At 38.1% G+C, this 25,234-nt stretch overlaps 1 protein-coding gene across 4 annotated transcripts; it reads right to left on the bottom strand.

The window, feature by feature from the left end:
- On the bottom strand, positions 1-24,322 carry rxrba (retinoid x receptor, beta a). Of its 4 annotated transcripts, XM_041809832.1 has the most exons (13): positions 24,238-24,322; positions 23,297-23,445; positions 20,075-20,310; positions 19,304-19,457; positions 18,987-19,166; positions 16,208-16,228; positions 13,926-14,086; positions 13,504-13,633; positions 12,291-12,423; positions 9,768-9,803; positions 6,883-6,974; positions 6,622-6,727; positions 1-5,756 (listed from the first exon to the last, which is right to left on the bottom strand). In XM_041809832.1, exons 2-13 carry the CDS (start codon positions 23,310-23,312, stop codon positions 5,609-5,611), a joined length of 1,413 nt encoding a protein of 470 aa, XP_041665766.1. In that variant the 5' UTR covers positions 23,313-23,445; positions 24,238-24,322; the 3' UTR covers positions 1-5,608. The 4 variants fall into 4 exon arrangements, with proteins under 4 accessions (XP_041665766.1, XP_041665768.1, XP_041665767.1 ...); XM_041809834.1 differs by lacking the exon at positions 9,768-9,803; XM_041809833.1 differs by lacking the exon at positions 16,208-16,228.
- Positions 24,323-25,234: the final 912 nt, after the last annotated feature.

Genomic DNA, 25,234 nt, shown 5'->3' with positions numbered 1-25,234 from the left:
TAAAATAGGTTTTGTTTTTTTTTTTTATTCTTGTTTGAAAAAGAAATGAAACCTGATCCAAGTTCTTTCAGCCCCTGCTCTTCTCTTTGCCCCACACTTCACAATTTCTCCAAACTTGAACCAAATAACAGCCTTCTACTTAAAGAGGGCAGTCATATTTTGTTAAACCACACCATGAAGTCCATTCAACATAAGCATATCTGCTTAAAGCTGTCACCTGCAAACCTGACCCATGGATTATAATAGCCTTTATGCTGGGTATCCAGGATTAGAGCTAGTTTTGTCTTAATCTCCAAGAGATTCTTCAGATTTTATTTGAGATCGTTGACTAAAACCATCGCCAACAGACAACAGTTTGCAGATTACCCTATTGCAGAGACAACCTGATTAAATGTAACTGAAGAAGAGCAGGTGCAGAGCTAAGTTAGGCTAGGCAAGCCCTGCTAAATCATTCCTTATATGCAATCCGTTCATTTATTTCCCTGTCTCTGAAACCAAAGTAGACATTTTCGTGCCAGAGCACCCTGTAAAAAGCACCAATGCACAGCTTGAGCACCCAGAGGGGACCACACACTGGTCTGCTTCACCCTCCAATGACCAATACGCCCCTCTCTACACAAGCTGTCATTCCATTCCTATTAGGGCCCCTCTTTAGTATGCACTACACAGGCCAAGGTTAGTGCACACTCTCTAGTGCGAATCACAATAATCATAACATACATGAAAATACAAGCGCTGGGTACTGAGTGGCCCTGTATCTAAACGCCACATCCGCAAACAGCCTGGCAGTGATAAATAAACCGGTGAAGTTGGTTGTTTCAAGGCTGAAAATCACACACTGCCTCATTGATCATAACATGATGGGCCTTGGCTCACAGCGGCCTGTGTTAAAAGGTAAAAATACCACCCTGATACCTCATCTGTACAGGATGATCAATTCTTCAGTCACAGCCTGTGATCCTTTACAAAGAAAGCATATTTAATCAATGTCTTTATTTTTCAAAAGCAAGAAATTTCAAAATGTAACAAAGATGGCGACAACAATACTGCTACACAGTCAAAAGGTCACAGCATGCGTCTGCCTTGAGTGCACACGGTTGCAACGACAAACATTTGTGGGCAGTGCGATGCAATCCAGCAGTCTCCCATGGTGACCGCTGATTGTCGCTGCTCTGCCGTCAAGTAAAGTAAGCAAAGAGGGACACACGGCACTGAATCCCTTCCTTACAACTCTCCACTGCTTGTCCCACGAAAAGCTTCACATCCTTTTCAAACAGTCCAAGAATCAAAGGTTTATTTTACAAGTCCATTCCAATGCAAAGCCCGGTAATTTTCAGCCCACATTGGTGAGTGTACAAGCGTTTAATACTAGAGTAAAGCAGTGAAGACAGAGCAAAGTGACAGAAGGGAGGAGGCTGGATTGTGTCTATAAAGCAACCAACCAGTGGATCACCCCTCCAGCCTGCATCCCCATTCTCTGTGCATCCTTTCATTGTTTTGCAAATCAATTTAACAGCGCTCAGCACATCACAGCCAAAGCTATAGTATCTGCCAGTCAAAAGGCATAGCTGCAGACAGATTCCACACATGTGCATAAAGGCATGCACATGTGGCCACACATACCCAATAACAAATGCTAAAAACTGAAACACCCAGCCACAAGCTATTGCTAGAATCTGCAAAGCTCAAAGTGGTTTAGCATACAAAGCTTGCACTAACTGTTTAAATTTTTCATTTGCTTACTGCATCTGTATATCTTCTCTAAATGACTTAAGCTCATAGCAAAATGTATAGACTAACAGAAATGGCATTATAAAACTTAAAGGATGTTTCTGTCATACAAAGGGATGGGAATTCAATTTCACTGCCAATTTATATGAACTTTTGTAACAGACAAGGCTAAAACATACAAATACCAGAAACACAATGCACATATTGCATGAAAGTTGCTTAACAATGTCATCATAATATGAATACCATATACAAGTTGCATATTTTAACCTTTTGAGAAGTACTTATATGCCAACTAGTGAATCCTCCTGCTCATGACTGGTTGTGTAATTATTCCCATCCCCAGCTATAAACATGGTGCAGTTGCAGCAGGCTAAAACGTTCAAAAACGGAAGCTCCAAAAAAGAAACCTGCAAAGAAAGCTGCCATGATGTCGACCTAACAAAGGATGAGACCATTCACCTAAGCACACGCTCTAAAGTAAGTACACTCTCTGAGAGACAAAGGAGAAAAACTCATTCAGAGTTGCACTTTCAAACCTCATTCCACAACCCAACTCTCTTAACATAGCTGAGCTCTAAACCAGACTACTGATCTCAAAGCCCGATGGCCACACAGTCCTCCTCAATCAAGTCTCAAAGCTCAGGCTGCTAGTAGTATCTCATCTGCAGCAATTCAAGCCGCTAAAGCACTGAAACCATAATCTAACATATACAATAAAAGAGAACTGGCAGATGTTGGTTCTTGTCACCAAATAAAAAAAGCTTGGCACCACCTTGCTTGTGTCTTAGCAGTGGTGCAAAATGTTCTGATTTGTCTTGTTTAAAGGACCTTTAAAGACTACTTTGTTGATTTGGCTGTATGCATGGATGGACAGAAATTGAAACAATACCAAACTCTCAGGTTAAACCAACTTGCTGACATGATAAACAAAACCACCTGTCTTACAGGTCATCTAACAGCCAGCCTCTAAGTCCACATCACATGGGGGAGGCTGAGGATCCTCTCTGAGAAGATTTATTTGGACTATCTGCAGGGCTGGAAGCTCATTGCTCATTCTGGTCAAGGTAGCTGGTGGACCCCAACTTTCATCAGCTACTTCTATTACTTCCAACAGCCTTCCTACTGTCTAAAATAAAAAAGACACTGGCTGCATCTGGTAGAGTACAAAGACTTAGCAGCCACAGCCAAAATGTGCAAGCACTTAGCTGGTGTTCATTTTCCACAGTTGGGGGTTTGCAATAAAAAATATGGGTCATAAAAGTCGAGGAAAAAAAATCTAAGCAGACCTGTTGGGAAAGTAGAGAATAGCTTTCTGATTTGTCTGTGAACTTGCATATTGTGTGTGCATTGATGAACATGTGCAAGTATCCAACTAAAAGACCGTATTAGTTATTTAGCACCTGGTAGAGGACAGCTGTGCCTCTTCCCTGTAGAATGACATTGCAAAATGTACAATCTAATCTAAGAAATGTGGTGACTAATAAAAATGCTAATATACCTAAAAATGCTGACTCTTTTAAATATTATGTAACAAAATTGGTAATAAATCTTTAAGTATAACCCAGTATTGCTCACTTTTGAGCGTGTGCATTCATAGTATACTGTTTGTCTCCTGATGATGTGGTAGCTGCATTTGACCTTTCACTGCAATGCCTGGATTCAGTTTCCCACAAATTTCAATCACAGTAAATGCCAAGTGCCATTGTCAATGAAATCCAGCCAATCAATTACCAAATACAACATCAAGCATTGACAGAAGTTGGTGCAAAGCAGCAGTGAGGTGTGGTTAGGCCCTGGGCTCAATAACAATTTCATGATGACGTCAATACATGGGAAGAAAGTCTAATAGTAACCTGACAGCATAAAATAGAGCTTTTCAATTTGTTAGTTTTCATTTTCACTTTCACATGAGTGTGAACAGGCCTTTTATCTCCTGTGTTTTTTTTTTTATTATTTACATCTACTGTACAAAAGTGGCAAGCATTTAGCCAGTACACACTGATTTAAGATTCAAAAGCTGCAGGTAGCACGTGTAGGATTTCCATTATATAATAACACTGACTTATTTTATTATTGCATTACAATAACAGACACAGAGAGTTGCTGTTGTTGAAACACTGCTTCATTGTTTGCCAAATTATGTATATAACAGCCAATTTATGTATATAACAGCCAGTGATCTATCCATGAGTTGTGGGCTGCTCAAGTGCAGCAAACAAATATTTCCTATTGACCAAATATTGAGGTGAAATTAAATGCTGTATTATTGCCTATTTTTTCTTGTTCTGTTGCTTCATCTCTGATCCCTGCTTCTGTTTTATGTGTGGTACCAAATTCCTCTTTTGCACTTAAAGAGTCCTGCTGGGTCAAGTCTCAAACTTACAGATATATTTTTAAAAAATCTAGATAAGCAGTATCTGGCTCAGGTGGTTTGGAAACATATGAGTAGATCAATTCACAAAGTAAAGAAACTATTTTTTACTCTTCTGTGGCCAATGGAAAGCTGATACAGAGGACATCTGTAAAACAGAGGAAACATGCTAAGAATGACGGACTTTTAGTTGCGCTAGGTGTCAGGACAAGCTAAAATAGCTGCCTCCTACCAATATTTTCAACCATTCTCCAAATGGTTAGTGTTTATTCCCAATCCCAGAAATAATATGTAAGGGATAAAGCCAATCAGTTATATATGATAAGAAAATCCTACACATAGTACCTTTAAGGTGATCTTAGGTGTCTGAGAGTTGATGGTCATTTCTAGGAAACAGGAACATCTACACAGTTAAAACTCACAAAAGTGCATTAATGACCACCAGCAAAGGAAATATTTAGGGGAAGGGAAGGAAATGAAAGCAAATACCATTTTGTTTTGCATGAAGCTGTACTTTCTGTGAGCCTCAAGCTGTTTAAAATGTCAGCCTACTGCCAAAAGAGAGGAAAGGATAAAATTAAAACTAGGAAAAAAATTCAAGTCATTCTTTTTGTCTTACAAAGCCCGCTGTGCGCATCATGGTGGGAGGGACAAGGTTTGTCAACTCCCACCCCCCTTTTTCCTGGATTTCAATGCCTTGGAAAAAGCTCTCATTTCATGAGTACAGTACTTCAAAATAGAAACTCAAACAAGTTTCAGCATGAATATTCAAGAAAGCATAAAATATTTCAACGTTTATGAGATTGGATGATCTCACAAGGAAGGTGTTTCTGCCTGTCCATTATACGACACCTCCTGTCCTAAAAGAAATGATTTTTTTTTTTTTTGATGAGGATTTTGATTGAAATGCTACGCACCTGATTTTAAGCTAAAACCATACATGAATAACTAACAGACTACTGATGAATACAATATACAGAGGTGTAGCTAGCAGTGTAACTAGGTAACCCAAGTAAAAACAGGGGAAGTGTTACGCAGAAGCAAAAACCCACTGTGAGATGAAGCTGTGAAAACTGAAGGCTAACCTCAAATTAAGACATGAACTGTATACGTGTGTAATAAAAAGGGGGTGAATTCCATGAGTCAAATCCCCTGCGGTAATCAGAATCTGGATTGTGAAAGTGTTTGTGTGTATTGGCAAATTGTTCATACAGAGCCATATTAAATGTGTATTAGTTGTGTTGTATGAGTGTTAATTGTGTTGGATGTAAAGTCATGTACGCAAGCTAAGATCTGCATGAGTGTGTGAGAAGATACTTAGACAGTGACAGGGAAAATGTGTGTGTTTTTGCATGTGTGTAAGTGGGTGACAGCTGGTATATTAAAACCAGCAGGTGCTGCAGTTAAGTGAGGCCCAATGAGAAGAGCCAATGACCCAACATGGGGTGATGTGTTGGTAATCCTGGTGTGCATGGGGTCCTGACTGGACCGGACCTGGCTCCCCTAAGTGAGCTGGTGAGGAGCCTCAAGCATCTCCATCAGGAAGGTGTCAATGGGCGTGTCACCGATTAGTTTAAAGAAGAACAGATGCTCCAGGCACTTCAGACCTATGGAGCGCAGTGCTGGGAGTCGGAGGAGGAGCTTTGCAAACCTACAAGGTTGAGAAAATAATGGAAAGAACATTGTAAATAAAGATTATTTTTGTTTCCACAGAAACAAATAATCAGAGTGAAAACATGATAAGAATAAATGTGCTTCACCTAACATATCATTAAAATGATTCTGATCCAATATGGCTGACTTTGGAAGAAATTTCATGGTGAATGAGAGGTGATGAGAGGCTAGGGATGCGCATGATGAAGCTGCTAAACAGTTCAGATTCCTCTAGCCGACACCAAGTCAGATAGGTGATGTCTGATATTTCTTATCAGTTCAGGCCCACAATCCCATTCAAATGCTCTGTTTTAACTGTACCTTGACTGACAGAATTAACAGACTACACGGAGGGAGGCCATCAATCACTGGGATATTTGTTCTCCCATTTGTAAAGACCATTGATGTCATAACAAAACATGGGAGGGTGGGACAAAAGACAAAAATGCTAGACTTTTTGTCGGGAAACTGTGACATGTCTAAGACGTGTTCGTTGTTTACTAAGACATGCTGCAAGGAATGACACCACAGATTTCTGGGGCCCTGAAGCGACTGTTCAATCAGGCTATAATCATACTAAAAGCATGTAGACCCCAGCTTTAATCAGATATCTTCATTTCACATCCATGTGAATAGTGGGATTCCCAGTCAGAGTGATTTCAACTGGATTAAACATTTTTTGCACATGTAAACGTACTAAAACAAGTCTTGTTTTTTGTTATGTTTTATTTAAGAAAACATCCCACACATCCTAAAAAGAACTGCCTAAAAAGTATCTCAGTAGTAGTTACAGCCAAAAACCTTGCCTCTAATTTCAGTTAATATGTGTCACCTCCTGGTTAAGAGTGTTTGTTACAGCCTACCTTCCCTGTTGATCCGGATATTTCTGTTTGCAGTAAGACTCAAGAGATGCGTAGACCCTCTCCCTCAGGAGCTCCACCTCACTGGGGTTGGACAAACCCTTGGCATCTTTAGGAGACAACACATAACTTGAAAACATCCCAAAAGCAAAATTAAACACTTTCTATGTGTTTTGATTTCAAAATTACTTTAGTTTTACTGCCTAGATTTGTTCACTTAATGATATTCCCCCTTGATTGTCAACCCTCCACCCATCTTTGTACCTGGGTTGAAAAGGATGATGGCTCGAAGGCAGCCCAGCTCTGTCTTATCCATTTGCATGTCTCTCATCTTGCTTACTAGCTCTGTTAAAACCCTGCAGAAAGGACAGGAGTAGAGGGGTGTGCAGGAAGAAATCCCAGTTGAAGAGAGGACAGCATGCCAGATTTGAGGAGAGTGAAGAAGCAAGTGCAAAAGGGAGAAAAGGAAGATCATAAAAAAGAGGCAAGAAAGCAATAAAAACAAGAGGAAGAAATGGAGGAAACAACAGAGTAAGAACAACACAGATGGACCAGATACCATTATCACATTGTAAATAATGGTGGCTTCTCAATATAGTGACTTTATGTCCATAGAAGTCAGTGCATGGCTGAACTGCTGTTGCTGCGGGGGAAAAACACAAGTTAAAACTGGCCTAAGGAGAGAGCTGTGACCATGTTGTGCCGTAGTTGATTCAAGTTGGGTTTCTGTGAATACACCACAGACTGTAGAAAGGTTGATTGACAACAGTTATCAGGGAGTGATGCCAGAATATTTAGACCTATTGACTGGCTGAAGTTTGGGTCCTAAACCAGCCTTCTCAATAGTAACACATGGAGCATGGTCCAAAGTAGAAAGCTAAAATAATGTATAATCTGATGTTAAAAAAACACACTTTTAATACCTATTTTTTAATCTAAAAAGGTGGCTGTAAACATAGTGATGCAAACTCAGCTGACAAGGATAGGCCTCACTCTTTTTATAGATTATGTTCCTAATTAGGCCATATTTCTACATTTAAAGATACAGGATGTACTGGTGAGTAAATAAACCCAGTGGAGTGTCAATTTGATTGAAAACTCTCATGAATTAAAGGCAACAAGTGACCAGCAGAGGCGGGCAGGGCAAATCAAAGGCTATGGGTGTGTTGCCTGAACAGGAAGTACATCTCCAGCTTACTTCATAACCATCATTGTAGGCGTAGAGCTCAGCTGTTATACTACAGCTGACAGGACATGGCAAAAACAGACAGCACTAAAAGAGCTACAGGTGCGGCATGTTGTGAACTCAATAGAAATTACAGGTTGTTAGATTATTTGCCCTGGCTGATCATTGGAGCTGTTATTAGGCATTTTGCTGATCATCTGTATCAGCAAAATTATTATCTGTATTGGCATTTTATTTTTCCACTCACCGATAAAATTAATTGATTAAAAAGTGCGTTGTGCTGTTTCTTATGTTAACAAAGCTAGGACTAACATGTTGATTTTGCTTTGTATTTTTGATTGTGCAATTTTTAGGGATGCATGATATCAGTCTTTCGAACCATAAAAAATCTTCATTGGTCCTTGAAAAACAGAACAGAACTAATAGAAATCAGTGCAACAGGAAGACAGTTTAAAGCTTTTGCTCTTCTAAGAGACCCCTAAAAACATACAGTGTCTTATATATCAGTGCAAAATAATATCTGGGGTTTATACTACATGTCCTTTTTTTCAAATCTGGATTCTGCTGTGGTTGTTATGATCAAGATAATTTATGTCCTAAGTGTTCATCATCTTTGGTAGGTTCACACAAATAATGTGATAGGAAAAGACCATGTGTAGCATCATGGACGACAGCTCTGTTGACAAATTCAGCATTTTCATCTAAATTAAGAAAGTAGAGGAGGAAAGATGAGAGAAAAAGAACAAAGACTAACAGTGCATTCATAACATTTTCCATAGCTGTGAGTGTCCATTCCTAACCAACAAAATAATCTGTGCTGTGGATTGTGCCATTGAAAGATCTTCAACATGCAACTGGCAATTTTAATGTGCTTTGTATAGCAGAGGGGGCAATTCCACAGTTCGACCGGCCTCCTAGCCTTAAGCCATGGGCCGGGTGATAATAACAATTTAGATGGTGTACTTTCAGTATTGTACCTTTATTCTAAAAATGTCCAGAAAAATCTTGAAATATAAGAAAAACAACCCAGTCATCTTGTTATTTAAAACAATACATGAACCCTGTAGAAGCAAAGCTTGGAAAAAAGGTCAAAGAAATACTAAAGATTTATCCCACCAGCTTACCAAAATATAGACGTTTTTAATTCAAGAAGATTCTGAGTTTTGTTAAATGCGTTGTTTAAAACTAAATCCAATGTAACCTTGGACTTACTAACCCTAACCATGTTTGGGCTATAAGCACAAACTCAAACCTCTAAAACTGCATCTGCTCTCCTATCAGAAATCTGACCTGAAGTGAAGACTATGCAAACCAGAGGATGAAGGAAAATGAAACCGTACTTCCATAAGGGAAAGATCCAATGAAAAATCATTCATCAAATATGGACAAACAACACTTTAAATATGAGGACCAAATAAAAAAACACTGGCAAAACCCTGCGTAGAAACCAGTCAACAATAAATCCATGTTTTAGTCATGTTTTATCAGAGAAAATGGAGGAAAATAACAACCATTTTGTGTGGAAACCAAAGCTTCTCTAAGTTTCTGTGATAAAGTAATAACATGAGTAATAGAACAAACTATACACACATTTTGATTTACTGATTTTGGCCTGAAAAGGCAAAACAAGCATGGGTATGGTTTGGTAAGAAGAGGCATTGTCAATGGGCAAAATATGGCAAGTGTTCTGCAGTGTTCGGCAACTGGACAAGGCTTTTGGCAGTTAAAAAGCTGCAAACTTAGAGTGTTGCTGAATTCAGAGTCAAAATGCAGTGCTGCTATTCGTCATGAAATTAATAGGGTAAATGTTTCTCAAAAGACTTGGTCTGTATAGTTTCTTATTCAAAAGCCAAAGGTTTCACTTAAGTCGAGAAAATCCTGCAAGCAGTGAGCTTATAGTTTGTGTCACTGTAAACTCAAGAGGAGGGGTTTCAGAAAAGTGTTTGTGTAGTGGAGTAATTACCTGTCAAATATGGCCCCAACCTCGGCATTGTGCGCCCTGTGTATTCAATCACAACGTGTTATTACAATGTCATTACACAGTTACATTGTTATTACAGAATTGTGTGTTTGCTGAACCTCCAGCTGGACAGACTCTCTTCGCATTTATATAATTTGACATTGTGAAATGCTGAAGAGTTAAAACTGCTTTCATACATCCAAAACTACGACTAAGACTTAAAGTTTTAACAATATCGACTTAGTTTGCTTTTGTTATATTAAAAAAAGTTTAAAAATGCTAAATGTGGTCCTTTGAATAGGATCTGATCATGAAATTATAAAAAGGGCATCAGTATTTTTTGTCAAATAGGTAGGAAGGAGGATGTGATCAATAGTGTTTGGAAAATGATCACTGCATATGGCAGAAAACAACTGGTACACATTAAACTGTTCAAAAGTGAAAACTATTGACTCTCAGATTTTTAAAGCTATTCATAGCCTCATGAAAAGTATCTTAAAGTCCAACAGAAATCAATTTGCTTTTTAAACATCCTATGATGCATTGATTCCCAATCTGGGAACCAGGGCCACCACTGGGCAGATAAGGTGTAAAAAATGAAGGAAATACTTAAGCCTTTACTGATAGGATTCTAACCAGTCCAACATTTTTCAATTAGGTAGGTTCAATTATGTGCGTCTGTAAGCACACAGCCCATGTCTTAATATCTAATCATTCTGACACTATTAATGGCAAGAGAAACAGACTGTGATTTCAGTTGGACTTTTGTTCTTTTTCTTGTGCGGTACCAATTGTGTCAAAAATAGGGGTATAAAGTGCAAAAACCACCATTTAACAAAATAAAGTGGAAATCTATGACTCAAACCAGCAACAAAGAAAACACAAAAAGAAAAGTGTCTATAGAGGTATTGTCTACATTTAAAGGGTTAGCTGAACTTAACTAGTTAAATTGTCGCTTAATGTATTGATAAAAAAAGAAAACCTCAGGGCTTAGAATGGTTTCTTTGTTGCCTTGTTTGAGAAGTTTTGTTACCAGCTGTAATGTTTTGCACTTCAGGCACAATCAAACAAATACATAATCTCAATTTCTGTATCACAAAAAAATGTCTATTGTTACATCCTCCTTCAAATTAGCTTCAAACAGATGCTGATGCGAAGCTGAAACAAAGCCCACTGCTAAAAGAGAGCAGTTCCACAAGAAAATTAAAAAGTATCAGAAAATAAAATCATTGAGCCATTTGCCATTTGCCCAGTTAGCTTGCATTAAACCTGGCGAGATGTAAAAGCAAAATTAACCCTTTTTAACAATGTAATTACTGTGTAATTAACAATGCATTGACACATTATGGAGTGGTTGGGATTTTACTTAAATTTGAAAATCGAGAGAAACTTTGAGGTGATAATGCATTAAATAAAAGCTAGAAGCAGTGATGATTTATTTTGAACTGATAATGTAATATACTGGTGGAATATGAATGACATCCCATTATTACATGAACCTGCACAAAATAACTCCTGATATATACTTGTAGAGCATAGCCCACATTTTGGTTTTCATCATTGTGAGCATTTATACTTATGTACTCGTTTCTATGACACTGATAATTAACACCATCAAACCACTAGTTTGCAGCATGGCCTCCATACCATCATGTTGAGCTCTAAGGCTTCCATGTATGCTTTAAGAGACAGATTTGGTGCAAATATGTCTTGCACAACAGTCACTCATGCTAAAACTACTACATTTAGAGGATATGCACAATAATGGGATGTAAATGTTTCAATGACACCTTTTATAGTGTTTTAAGGCGCATACTTAATGTTTACAGGTTAGTATTGTACATTAGCCTTTGTTGTGTTATTAAATGCTGCAGTATGTGCTATGCAGCAACTGAATAAGTGTATTTGAGTGAGCATGCATGTCTACGGGTAAGCATTAGTCATCAGTCTCTGCAGCATGCACCGTCACCCTACAGGCAGTGCTACAGAAGCAAAGTCTCTCAGCCAGTCACAGCCAACACAGAACAGAGCAGCTGCAGCCAGAAAAAGACAAAGACGCAGAATCTACATTTTTACCCATAGACACTAGGCCAACTTAATCTGAATTACATGTATTTAGTTAAAAAATTAACTCTGAATTTAAAGCCTATAGGGATAAAGAAATCTATGTCACAATTAATTTTTCCTTCTTCAGATTGCTTTTACCATTTAAAAAAAAATCAAACAGTTGATTTTATGAGGGAATTGTGGATCTCAACCTCTGTTTTATGGGTCTGTTTATTTTAAGGCTAGAGAAGGTGGTCCTAATACTGTGTGGAAATAGATCTAATCTGGCCTGGAATCCAGTGTATCATATCTAAATGTGATGTAGAGGGGCCTCTGTAAGAGCTCTCACATCACTTTCCGCCAAATCCCCTGAGAGAGCAGAAATTCCTATAACTGCAGGTCATCCCAAGCATGCCCCTCTAAATATTAGGGGGATATTTGTCACAGAAGTACTGAGGAATAGATGCACCTGTGCATTACCTGTCAAAGATGGCTCCGACACCTGCACTGTGAGCACTGTTCCTGTGGACATGCAGGCCGGTGGCCAGTAAAATCCCGTCCTTCACTGAGATGGAGCGATGTGAGAAGGATGCAATCAGGAGTTCATTCCAGCCTGTTGAAGAGTCAGAAACAAAATGTCTTAATGATAAAGTATTATTTAATTTTAAAGCTCTTTCAATAAGCATGTGCTGACTCGAGGCCAGTTGTAACCATTATTTGTCCAAATATCCCTTGAATGTGTGGTGTCCACCCGATCGTTTAACTGCTCCCAGTCATACTGCAGCCTTCACAACCTGGAGTTGTAATTAATAAATGTTTTATATTTATGATTCAAGGTCAGACTGCCTCCATCAGTATTCACGACAAAGGAAAGTGAGCAGACCAGGTAACATCATCAACTGGATGTTTCATACTTTTGAGGCTCACGAAACAAAAAAAAAAAAAAAAAAAGAAAAAAAAACAAAACAAAACAAAACAACCATAACTTTAACTTAGCCAGGACTTCTCCCTCTTTCTTTTTTTTCATTTTTTTATATGGAAAAATTGTTTACAACTGGCCTATTGTCTGTTGTCCCCCATGTTTTTTTTTAAATCTTTGAAAAAGATTTGGAAATTGCCTGGTGTGTTGTCTACCTTACTTGAAATACATGTTAAGCAACATTTCCACCAGGTGTACAGTTTGATTGAGTACGGTTTGGTATGGTTCGGACAGCTAGACCCCAAAATAGTTTGCGTTTCCACAGATACCCGTACCCTCACTTGGTGGGTGGGCTGTTGAAGTAATGAATTTGACGTCAAATGCAGCGCGAGTCTGCCATTCCAGCCGTTGAGCTGCAGAGAGTATGAGTCACAGAAATCAGTAAGGGGAATAAGCAGTAAACAGCTTTATTTCAGCTGAAAACTGCTGTTTTTTAGTACCTATATCTTAACCACATTAACCGCAGTCAGTATGGATCCTCAGCTGATGGAATATGTGTACAGAGATGCTTTGAGGGACAATGATACGTTAATAAAGATACAGGAGGAAGCAGGGCTATTACATTTTTTTGGGAACCTTTCCAATCTTTGAAAACTGAACTGAACTGGACCGCTTGGTGGAAACCTATTAGGGGAAAATGCAATTAAGAAAGATCGTGTAATTAAAGCTCACTAGTCTTTCATCAAACTGTTTCATGTCAAACCGAGAGCTTACCTGCACGCAGCAGGATGACCTGGTCATCCAGGGGCAGCTCAGAGAAGTGAGGGATCCTCTTAGCCCACTCCACCAGGGTGAAGAGCTGCTTGTCTGCCGCCTGACAGATGTTGGTGACTGGGTCATTGGGCTATGGAGAGGACATATAAAGGATTATTAGTAATTATTTCATACAATAAGAGACACTAAACTTCTCATGCTAATAACCCCAAAAGATAGATTGCTGAGCCTATAGTCATCAAATGAAGATAAAACTCAAGAGTGCTTCTGATAATACAGTAAAAATATCACCTCAATATGATTCCATTTGTGCAATATTTGCACGTTATGTAGTGATTTATGTTATGATCATAAAAATGCTACACACAAATAACCACAAAGACAGACAGATTGTGGTTAATTCCAACATCCAGAGTACTTACAGAGCTGCCGCCTGAACTTCCATCAGCATGAAGCTCTGTCTTCTGCTCGACAGCCATTTCCGCTTCTAAAATCTTCTCCACTGGCATCTCCTCATTTGCTGCACTAGTAGACTCCACCTCACCATCTCGCTCTTTGTTTCTCTGTCGCTCTTCTTGAACAGCTGCAGCACAAGGGATTGGGATGTACAGGAAGGAGCACAGAAGAAAATAATGAAGGACAACAAGGAAAAGAAAGGGGTAAAGAGTAAGAAGGACAGAGGGGAGAAAGTTTGGTGGTGAAAGGATTAAGTAAGATGCAAATGCAGGGGAATTTATTATTGTATTATTGTAAAGGCAGGCAATGGTAGAGAGCAAAAAAAAAAAAAAAACAAGAACACAGAGGGAGGGATGCAAAATAAAAAGAGTGATGAGAAGACAGATGTTTAAGCAAAGATAATGGATAAATTAAGAATAGTACATTTTGAATAGCATATATAGGCATATATAGAGGATAAGTGAGGAAGACAGGGTGGTGTAGAGTGGGTTAGCATAAAAACAGGAAGAAACAAAAAGAACACGGGAAAAAAAGAAGACTAAATGAATGTTAAAAAAAAATCATCCAGCCAGTGATAGAAAGGAGAGATGCAGATATGTACAATCCATTATAAGGTTAATTTCTTTCATGTCTTTCATACTTCATTCAGACTCACTGCCAAAAGCATAAATAACCCCATTTACTAAGTGTCTAAAGCGATTGTCAGGAAAGACAATAGAATGAAATGTTAATAAGAGTAGAAATGTGACAAGATTAAGACTTTAATATAATCGGGATGGTTTTAAAATAATTCTGTGCCAACATGATTTCTATAAATCTATAAAATGAAGGAAACTCAGTTCCATCAGGTTGATTTTGGGGTAAACTAATTCAACAACCAAAAAAGGAACATGCAATCACACTTCTTGTTTTTGCTTTAGATCCTAAAGAAGCTATTATGTTACACAGTACAGTATGAGGCATCTTACCAATTTCAAGCAATTTTTTTGAATATACATATTCCAATGTTGGTAAGCAAAAAAAAAAAAATTATAAAGCAGAGGATAAATCCTTTAAAGTCAAAGGCATCAGTAAAAATTGACTAAAGGCATGTGACAGACTTAATGAGTAAAAATGCCCCCAATTAGGCCAGAAACAAACCTGTTTGCACCTTTGTCGCAAAAATGAAATTATGTGAATAAAAAAGGTCTTATATTTATCACTCAATACATGTATGAATGACCATTTGTAGCCTATTGTTGCAGAAAAGTAACAGAGAATGTCACTGTCCAAAAATCATATCAGCATTGTACTAACCCCTAAATAATCTGCATTTGAGAGATGTTAAGTAAATTTTACCTGCGTGTATATCCATATTGATTTTTAATAGGAAAAGTTTGAGTTAAGATCACAATTTTGAGATGTCCCTAATATTTAATGTACCAGTTTTCTCTGGATGATGTGTGATAACAAACAGTACACTGCATCAACTTTTCAAACAAAGCCTTTGTTAGGAGGAGGCCTTTGACTTCTATTCATAATTACTGTTTTGAAGCAAAGATAAAAGAAGTAACTTAAATTTCTAGTCTTACCACAATGTCAATAAAGTATTATCAATATCAATCTTAAGATAGCATAAACAAGTTATTTTTAAACAAAACAGCCATTGAGATTTCAATGTCACCATCTTTCTATACTGGTAAATGTGTTTCTCTTTGACAAAGAAGTTTATAAGGTTCAACTGTAGGCACTGGCTTCCAAAGTGATTCCAAAGTGAAAATCTACCAGTTTTAAAATTTAAAAAAGCTTAAAAAATTCTGTAAGGGCAGGACAATGAATATGCACTCCTTGATCCCTTAACAAAGTCACCTATTTATAGTATAGACCATTTCTAAACAGAAGCAGAACTTGTCTGCAGCTTACTTCTGAAACAGTGACCCTGTCATGCAGCAATGCTGTGAGAGTTATGGGAAAGTATTATTTTTATAAATTACAACGATTATTTAAAGGAATGTGCACTCTGAGCAAACTTGCTTTTTTAAATGTCACAGATCCCTTGATCTGTGAAAGTCAAAAAAAAAAAAAAAAAAAAAAAAAAAAAAACAGGGAAGTAATTCAAGACTGGCACTGGTTCACCTCTCAGCACTGGCAACAAACTATGGAAAGACACTTTAACTAGCTCCGCATAGATATGCAAAGCAATATCTCTCTGCCTCTCACTCACTCAATCAGGCACAGACACACACCCCTCCCTCCCTCTTCTCCTTACATCTGTCGTTCATCTTGGCCACTACAGAAGGAGGGAGGGGGGAGAGAGAGAACGAGAGGAAACAAAAAGAGGAAGAGAGGGAAAGGGGGTTAGTGTTTACAAGGCTTACCCACCCCCATTTCCCTCTCTATCTCTCTGTTCTTGTTCTTTCTGTTGCACAGGTGTCATTACTGATACGACCATCAGCTGATGCATTTACTGGTATTAACTGAGCCTGTATCAGATCTCATTCAAGGTTACAGAAGAAGTTAAAAAGTTAGCCTCACAAATCACTGGCTGAGGTATAGAAAGTTTTCGCTTCTAATTGTCTTTATAAGACGATTATCATAATCAGTTTTATTAATTATATTGTTACAATTCTAATCTTACAAATACTTATGTTTCCTTTTTCATATAAAGCACATAGCGCTTAATCAGTGAAGGTGCTATATAAGTAACTCATGAGACACCTAAGCATCACAAATGTATGGAGAAGTCAACCAAGGGATTTGTGTAACAAGGACAGTTATTTCAAAAGTTTGATGTTTTGCTTTTAAGTACAAGGAGAATCAGGTTCATAGCAGCTAGAAGCTTTGTTTTTACACTGAAAAAATAAAAGGATAAATTAAAATATTTCAGTCAACCACATCATGAATGGATTACCTAGTAAATATAACCTTTTAATTGTATATTTCTTAATCTTAATTCACAGACACTGCCCTACCATTAAGTGTCTAAAAAAGTCCTCAAACTGTCCTGTGGTGTTATTATTCACAGCACTGAATCATTAGCTACATTTCCATTACCCTTAGAAATGTGCAAAATCTAAATATCACAATAAAAAACTGGTTATGGAAACACCTGAATTTCGAAAAACCTCTCAAATATCGCAAAGAAGTTTTTACGCTCTCATGAGGAGGTTTTTCAGATGTTTTGATATAGAAATATATTGCAAAAGTGTAATGGAAACACTTTTTCCGCATTTACATGTCACAGGACGTAACGTACGGTGTCACATGACCAGTCATTCCGAGACAACATGGCTCTGTACATGTGGATAGAAGACGAGAAGAGATTTTTCTTAACATCAATCTTATACCCTTATACGTGGCTTTTGCCATACATATAGACATTGCTTCTGAACTATCATCTGTTGCCTCCAGTTTTTGTTCAAAATTATCAAAGCAACCACCGTAGATGTAACCAATAGGGCTGACAGCTTCAATTCGACTGGTCGATTAATTGATTGAAAAGCTTTTGTTCGACTAAGATTACCCTGGTCAGTTAATCGCCCTCCCCCCCAAAACGCTGGTCTCTAGCTGACTGATAGAGAGAGACGTGCTGCTGCGGACAGTAGCAATGAAGCTCTAGGAATAACAGGTAGAGAAGCACACAAAGCAATGCAGAGTGGGATATTTTCTGATATTTTACAGCACTAACGCTCAGAAACAACGCATCAACTTGTCACAAAGTTGCAGGCTGTTTGTATTGAAGTGGCGCTCCTGAGTGTGAACTCCCGTGGTCAGTTTAATTCACCTGTCGGCAAATAGGCTGCATAGTGTCATCACCTTTTATAATCTCCTTTAAGTGTTCACATTAGCGTTAGCTTCTCTTACAGACACACAGAAAGGAGAGGTGATAAAAGGCGATGTCTGCTGATCATTGAGTCCCGACAAGCGAACTTTTTTCCTCTCACCTCCATGAAAAAACGCTGCATGCTGTCTGCTTTATGCTCGTAAATGACATGACGCAGGCTGGATCAAGTAATCCTGTTATTAGTTACCATTATAAATTAATGAAAAATGATGATCTGAGGTTATTTTGTAGGCTGTATGTGTTTAAAGAATGCCCTTTTTTGCAGGAATTTTTGTAACCCTTTTAAGTACTACTTAATGCAAAAATTATTGTAGCCTTTTATATGTTTATGTAATTGCACAACCTGACATCGCAATTGTAATTTGACTAATTATACAGCACAAGGTGAAAGAATGAAAATGTGCAAAAACGGATTAACTATTTTTAGGTAATGGACCAAGGTTTGATGTTCCAAGAACACTGGACCACAAAAAATATACAAGTTGTCAACTTCAGTGTTGGACAGAAGAAGACATTTCTTGCCTTCTTAAAGCTATCTGAAGAAGTGGGTGACACGTCACCCATGGTGACGTGTCACCCGCTTAAATATAAGACTCAACCAGGATGTGTGGTTAAAAAAAATTACAACTGACTTTTGATAAATATGTGCAGGTAGCTCCGTATTTACAGTACGACAAACATAAAATTGTGCCATGGCTTGACAAATCTTCCAAGGAATCAAAGAATACACACATATATATATATATATAGAGAGAGAGAGAGAGAGAGAGAGAGAGAGAGAGAGAGAGAGAGAGATACATCTCTCTCTCTCTCTCTCTCTCTATATATATATATATATATATATATATGAACACTGTCATCAATGACTATTAAGAGCAAGGGTCAAACATGTTTGTTCCCCATCTTCAGTTTGACGCTAATTAAGTTTAAGTTGCTTCAAGTCTAGTCCACAAGGCCATATTTGTAGTGCTAATGGCTTTCTGTCAAACAGTCATCTTTAGCAACTAAATAATGCATTTTATTTTAGGCGCCTTTCAAAACACTCAAGGTCACCTTACAAGGCAAAATGGCTTTAAAAAACATCAGACGCCATTTTCTGCATTCAAATCTAAAATTCTGTGCAAAATGTTTTTTGCATCAAAAACAGGAGGTTCTGAGATGCAGCCATCTACAGGGTGTGCTGAGGTGCAACCTTCTTTCTCACCTTCTCTCTTCATGCCCATGGCCAGGCACTTCTGGTAGCGGCAGTACTGGCAGCGGTTTCTCTGTCTCTTATCCACCATACAGTCTTTATTGTCTCGACAGGTGTAGGTCAGGTCTTTGCGTACTGTTCGCTTGAAGAAGCCTTTACAGCCCTCACAGCTGTACACACCATAGTGCTTACCTGAAAGTTGTGAGGAGGAGGAGAGAAAAGAGCACAAGTAATAAGAAAAGAGGAAAGGGTGAAAGTTTAACTGATCTCAGGGCCTCAAAAAACAAAGGTGAGCCAAAAAAACAGTTGTGCTTAGGGTGTCTAGTCACCAGAGGATCTGTCTCCACAGATGGAACAAAGACGTTTCTGGGAGAGCATTGGCCCTGGGCTATGGGCTGACAGCTGCTTTAGGCCCAACGGAGGTTTCACATCATCAGAGCTGCTCACTGCATGGAGCCCTGACATGGAGACTGTGGAGTTGATCTGGAAAAAAACAAAACAAAACAAAAAACCAGAGAAGGTAATCACAATGGCATATCTTTCAGGGAATTTTTAGGACTGTTATTTTGCCTTTGTTAGAATATAAAGGCCATTTTTTCAAAAAAAAAAACACAGACGGCATTGAAATAGGAACTGGCCTTGAATATCTGAGTCTGACATTACTAGAGATGCACCAATTGTAAAAATCAGGGCTGATAGTAATGTTTCAAATACCAAATTAAACTCAATCAAATACCATTAAACTGGCACTTTAAGACATTATTAGAAATAATCAAAAGATCCGCTCAAACATGTGATAACTCTTATTTGTACAAGTAAGGCCTTCAACCTTTAGGGGTTCATTAGTACTATCCACTGCAAGTAAATAATTTCTTCATATGTCCCTGTGACAAAGCTTTCTCCACTTTCTAGATTCCCTTGAACAGTTTATACAATCTGGCAAAAAAACATCCAGTGTTGACCCTACCCTAGGCCTATATCCTGAAACTGTACTTGAAAACAAAAGCTAAATCTAACCTGCAATCAAATTTGCTACAGAATTTGAAAAAAAATGATCCATGTGTTAAAAAAATTCAAGCACTACGACAGTTGCTTCTCACCTGCGGGCTGCTAATGGGGCCATAGCCCACTGATGGTGTGCCAGGTAAGCATGGGGAGCCCAGTGAAGAGCTGATGACAGAAAATGGGGAGCCAATGCTAGTGATGGGACTGTTAACTCCTGCGGTGGTAATGGGAGGCAGTGAGGTCATGGAAGCTGCAGCTGAGGGAACCAGTGGGGGCGAGCGTTGGCCCGATGGAGGGGAGGACACAGAAGAGCTGTCGGGGCTGCGAGAATCTGAAAGAAACAGCAGGAGGAAGGATGCACAAAAACTAAATGCAATGATTACTGTCAGGTGAAAAAGGCCAGTAATTTAGTTGACATGGTTGTTTTTCCCTCACAGTGTCAATACATTTAATTTTCATATAAAAACACAATTCTATTGATTAAAATATTGATGGAATATTACTTGTAAATAACTATGACAATGGGTTTGTACAGAGCAAAACTAATATGTAACCAATATTAAGCAATAAGATTTTTCTTTTCAAAGCTAAACATAACTTAAACATCTTCATAAAAGTCTTGTTTCGGTTTTTGTTTTTCTGCATCTGTATGTTTAATGTTTAATATAATAAACTGCTGGTTTAGATGAGGTGTTCTTAAAACTAAGAGGAGCAAGTTTTTCTGGCATCATCAACTGTTGCAGATTCTCACTATTTCTAAAACACAGAGAACCTAAATAGCATGCTTATGTTCAATGCAGTGATGCTTTGATTGCATCTAAACTGCATTTGGTTGTGCCAAATTTACTTTATCTAATGAAAGAAAACTGAAAAGGAGACATTCCTTTCCTTTTTCTAAGATCCTTTTTAAGTCTTTGATCAGACTGTGGCAGGTATGTTATCCTGTTTTATAGATTAATTTAGATTAAAAAACACTCCAACTTCATGTAAATAAAATAAAACTTAACACCCATTTCAATAAATCCACCACAACTGCTGGGAACTGCCTGAGTTTTTTAAAATTCTAGTTGTTGTAATTATCTATTTTTTATGCAGAAGCTTGTATTTAGATGGCATTTCCCTCTGCAGATGGCTGTCTGCTGCATTTTCAGTGCTTCAGGCTGTGTACTTTGTTGTCATCCGATCTAATCTATTTTTTTCCCTCAACACTCTGGAAAAAAATGGCCCATAGAGACAGATGCTGCTTAAATTTAGTTATTTATAAGCACAACAAAGCAGAGAATTCTCCTTTTTTTTCTTATTATGACAACACATGTTTTTCCCCATATTTTATTTCAGGGTTATTTTTTTATGAAAAGACCAAAACTATTTCTGAAAGTGGTTCTACCTTTCATGTTTTAATAAGAGAAATAATGTCCACAAGGTTCACAGAAAGAGGAAAGCCCTGAGTGCAATTTAATAAATCATCTTCTTCGAATACAACCTGTCAGCTACAATCATGACTGCATTAAAATATAGTAATATATTAGAAATAAACTTGACTTTGGATTATCTAATCAAGAGTTTCTTAATTTTAACATTAGAACCCAGCATAGCAGATACTCCTTCTCAAACACTTCTGATATGCTAATGAAAATCATATTTAGAATTTTGTTACTGTTTATTATTTGAACATTTAAACATTTCAAAATAAAACATTAAACCAAGCAAAGCAAAAGAATATTACATCATATAACAGTATCTGCAAAGACTTGTTTTTTACACATTTTTAAAGGGCATTGCATAAAGCAAAAAAATGTGTCTAGATGTTAAGAAAATAAAATCAAGAGGCATTCATAGTACAGTAGTAAAGAATTGTAACAAATTCAGAGGATCACATAAGCAACAAAAATACAGCACCAAAATCATTTACGTTACAAAATTCGCTAACCCCCACCAGTACTTTATCCATTACATATGCTGTTCTGGAGATTTGTTTTAACACATTTCATGTTTTGCATGGCTTCTTTACTATAACACAGCTGTTCCAAAGGTTAACCCTTTTTAGATACAATATTTTCAAACAAATAATCATACAATTTGAATATGGACGTTATTTCATGAAAAGCAACTTCCCTGAAATTGAAGACGGGCCAGTAATTTAACAGTTATGACCTAAAAAGACTACTTAAATTGACTGCACTCTATGACATGCAGTGGGAACAACAGTTCAACAGTTTCAGCTATAACAAGTGTATTAGGAGAAAAAGTAGCAAAATACAAAAATAAATGAATACACATGGACTTTAACATTTGTCCAATATATAACAATGCTATTGTGAGACCAGTGCGAGAAAAAGCTTAAAGATCAGCTAGACTTTCATAAGTGTGCATGTACATCAACAGAATGCACACACTGCTTCATGCATCCTGATCTGGATAAAGACTGAAAAATACCAGTGAGTGAAAAGAGAGACAAGGATGACTCTGCTGCTAGCACTGACTTTTGATGGAAATTAAGGTTGAAATTGTTAAACACCCCCTCCCCCCAATCTCCCCTGTTAAATGATAACACTAAGATATGCTTAAAACAGCACAGCTCTAATTAGTAACATTAAAAATGGTGTGTCCCTCTTTCCTCTTTGGTACTGCAGGTTTGAAGAGATGGGCTTACTTGCAAAGTAAGTTAAAAATTAATTATCTGTAATTTATAGAGATGCATAGATGGAGAATATTGGGACTGAAGCAATGTCAAAAATAAAAATGTTGCCAATACCATTTATAAGAAAATACTTGTATTGGTGAATCACTAAACATTCTTTCTCATATCTGACTATAAAAACATTTCAGATTTGGTCCAAAATGTCCCTTTTTGCCCTGTGGAGAACTCCTCAATTGATTCAGCAGCTAGACCAGATGCCTGCATTAAATCGATTGGCAGATGCATAGGTGCATCCCTTGTCATTTCTTCAATTTGATTCCTAATTCACCGCGGTTAATATTACTCCCGGTGTAAATTTAATGTTGAAGCCTTTCCTTGCTTTCTGTGCATGACTTCTGTTTGAAAATATGGCCTGTATCTGGTTGACAGCAATTCCAGTTTAGGCAGGGTACTTTCAAAGGCTGAGGTAAATAACGGCACGGTTACTGAGTGAAGTTTTATGCTAGCTGTACGGTCTTCTATACATAACAGTTTATTTACCTGAATTAAATTTACGTTTTTATTTGTACAGTTTTTTTTTCCTTCCAAAATCGACATCAGTTTTCCATGCAATGTTAGCTATACACTCACGTTGTCGCATTACTGCTCATAAAAATCAGTGCAGTTATTTCCTCACCTCTGCTGTCTCCCATGATGGTGGTTTGGGCACAGGGGCAGGCTGGCAGCTACAAGCCGACGTGCTTCAGTCTCAAACGGCCCGCTGTCAAACTCTAGACCGCGGACTGAGGCCCGGGCCGGAGTTGTTTTGGGAAACCAAAAACGGGTCTGAAATTCCAACACAAGAGCCCCTCATGAGACAATGGTACAAAACAGACCGTTTAAAGATGAAAATGTGCGACAAATACATAACTATGCTGTTTATAATCGTATAAGCAGTGCGTATGCTTCTCAGAAAAACACTTGGATTTGATGCATTTTTAGTATTTGACTAAACGTTAACGTCACAGAAGGACTGTGCAAAGCAGACAGTGGCTGTAATGATGCCAGGGCTGTTTCGTCTTTATGCATTACGGCTAGAAGATAACAATTCATTGCATACTCAGGAATCAGCAATTTAATGTCAAAAAATAAGATTATTTTGGCTTAACGCAGTGGAGAAAGTGTCCCACCCAGCATGTAGATGGAGCCCAGATAGATGGAAACATATCAACGGTTTTATGCAAGCCAACGTTAGCCATCGCGTAGCTCGTAAACTAGCTAGCTCTAGGTACCCCTTCAAATGTCTGGCAGCTAAACGGTTTCCATTAGAGTCCTTCCGTGTATATAAACTAACTTGCTATTACATGTAGTTACATTACCACAGGTAGAACTGTTGCATTTTTCAACTCATGCTATATTGAGTGTTCGGCTGTTTAAATAGCCTGAGCGATTTAGCTAAATATTTAGCCACCTAACCTAGCTTGTTAGCTAGTTAGCCAAAATGCACAGCAAGCCAGCTTGAGAGCAGGAACACACCCGTCAAGAACACAGTGTTCCGCGTCTGTTTTATCTTTGTATTCATTAACTAGCACATGGTTTAAAATCTATACTTAGTAAAAAATAATAAAGGTTACTGACGGTTTAGCGGCACAGCTTCCTCGCATGAAAGATGTGGCGACTAGGCCCCGTGTGTGTCTGTTTCTCCCCCCACTTTGCCTCGTAGTCAACCCTCCCTCCCCCTGCAAGGATGAAAACATGATGATGGTGGAGGATTTGGCTTACTGCTCTCTTACAGCTGAACACTGGCTCATAATCACTTCAAAACACTGCGGGATGATTTCTTAAGGCAGGGGACGGATTGTGTGGTCATGTTGAGCCTCACATGTCTACGGGTGAGGGAGACACATCCAGTGCATGAGGTCAAGAGGTCAAGACGAGTTCAGCTCACTGTGTCAGTGCTTCAAAAGGTTATTGTCGGTTACAGGCGCAGTCATGAACCTGCTGTGTGAGTCAGCAATTCAAGACTGCGATTACAGTCATATAATGTTATAATTAGCTTCAGAGTTTTTTCAAATCCATAATGCTAACATGTCTTTGCTTGTAGGAGAGGCGGACATGTACAGAACAGATGGTTTCTGGAAGAAGAACCAAGGTAGAGAGGTAAGAGCCCTTTTCTCAAACCAAGCACAAACGGGGATTTGACAGAGTTTAATTGGTTACACATTTAAGTGTATATTCAGAACAATGGGAAATAGACGTACCCATTATAAGAATGCTGCTGACAAGATTACAATAAATGCCTATGTGCAGCTGCTCCAAGCAGAGCCCCATTAATGTTTTCAGGGTCTACTTTTTAGTTGTGTTAAGGTTTAAATTTCGTTTTTGCAGAAAATTAAATGTATATTTTTAGTTGGCATAATTTCGCGCTTTGTACAAGTTAAAATAATCACAATCAACCCCAGCCCCCCTCCCCTGGCCCCCTAGTGTTTGAAATAAACGCAATGAAAGTGCCCTTTTGATGCCTTTATGGTAGATAACCATGTTAAGGTGCCCTTTTGGGAACCACATAAGTAATAAAAAATGGACAAAGTGCCCTCTTTAGTGCCCTCTGTATGGACAACATTTGACAAACTGC

This window comes from Cheilinus undulatus, linkage group 16, assembly GCF_018320785.1.
Source record: "Cheilinus undulatus linkage group 16, ASM1832078v1, whole genome shotgun sequence".
NCBI classification, from domain to species: Eukaryota; Metazoa; Chordata; class Actinopteri; order Labriformes; family Labridae; genus Cheilinus; species Cheilinus undulatus.
This window is presented reverse-complemented; position numbering and strand designations above follow the sequence as displayed.

What these genes read in the sequence shown, in the direction of transcription:
- rxrba (XM_041809832.1), bottom strand. An exon ending in GGCCAAGATGAACGACAGAT is followed by an intron (nt 14,087 to 16,207) that starts GTAAGGAGAAGA and finishes CTTGTGCTGCAG; the next exon opens with CTGTTCAAGAAGAGCGACAG. An exon ending in TATCCGGATCAACAGGGAAG is followed by an intron (nt 5,757 to 6,621) that starts GTAGGCTGTAAC and finishes TCAACCTTGTAG; the next exon opens with GTTTGCAAAGCTCCTCCTCC.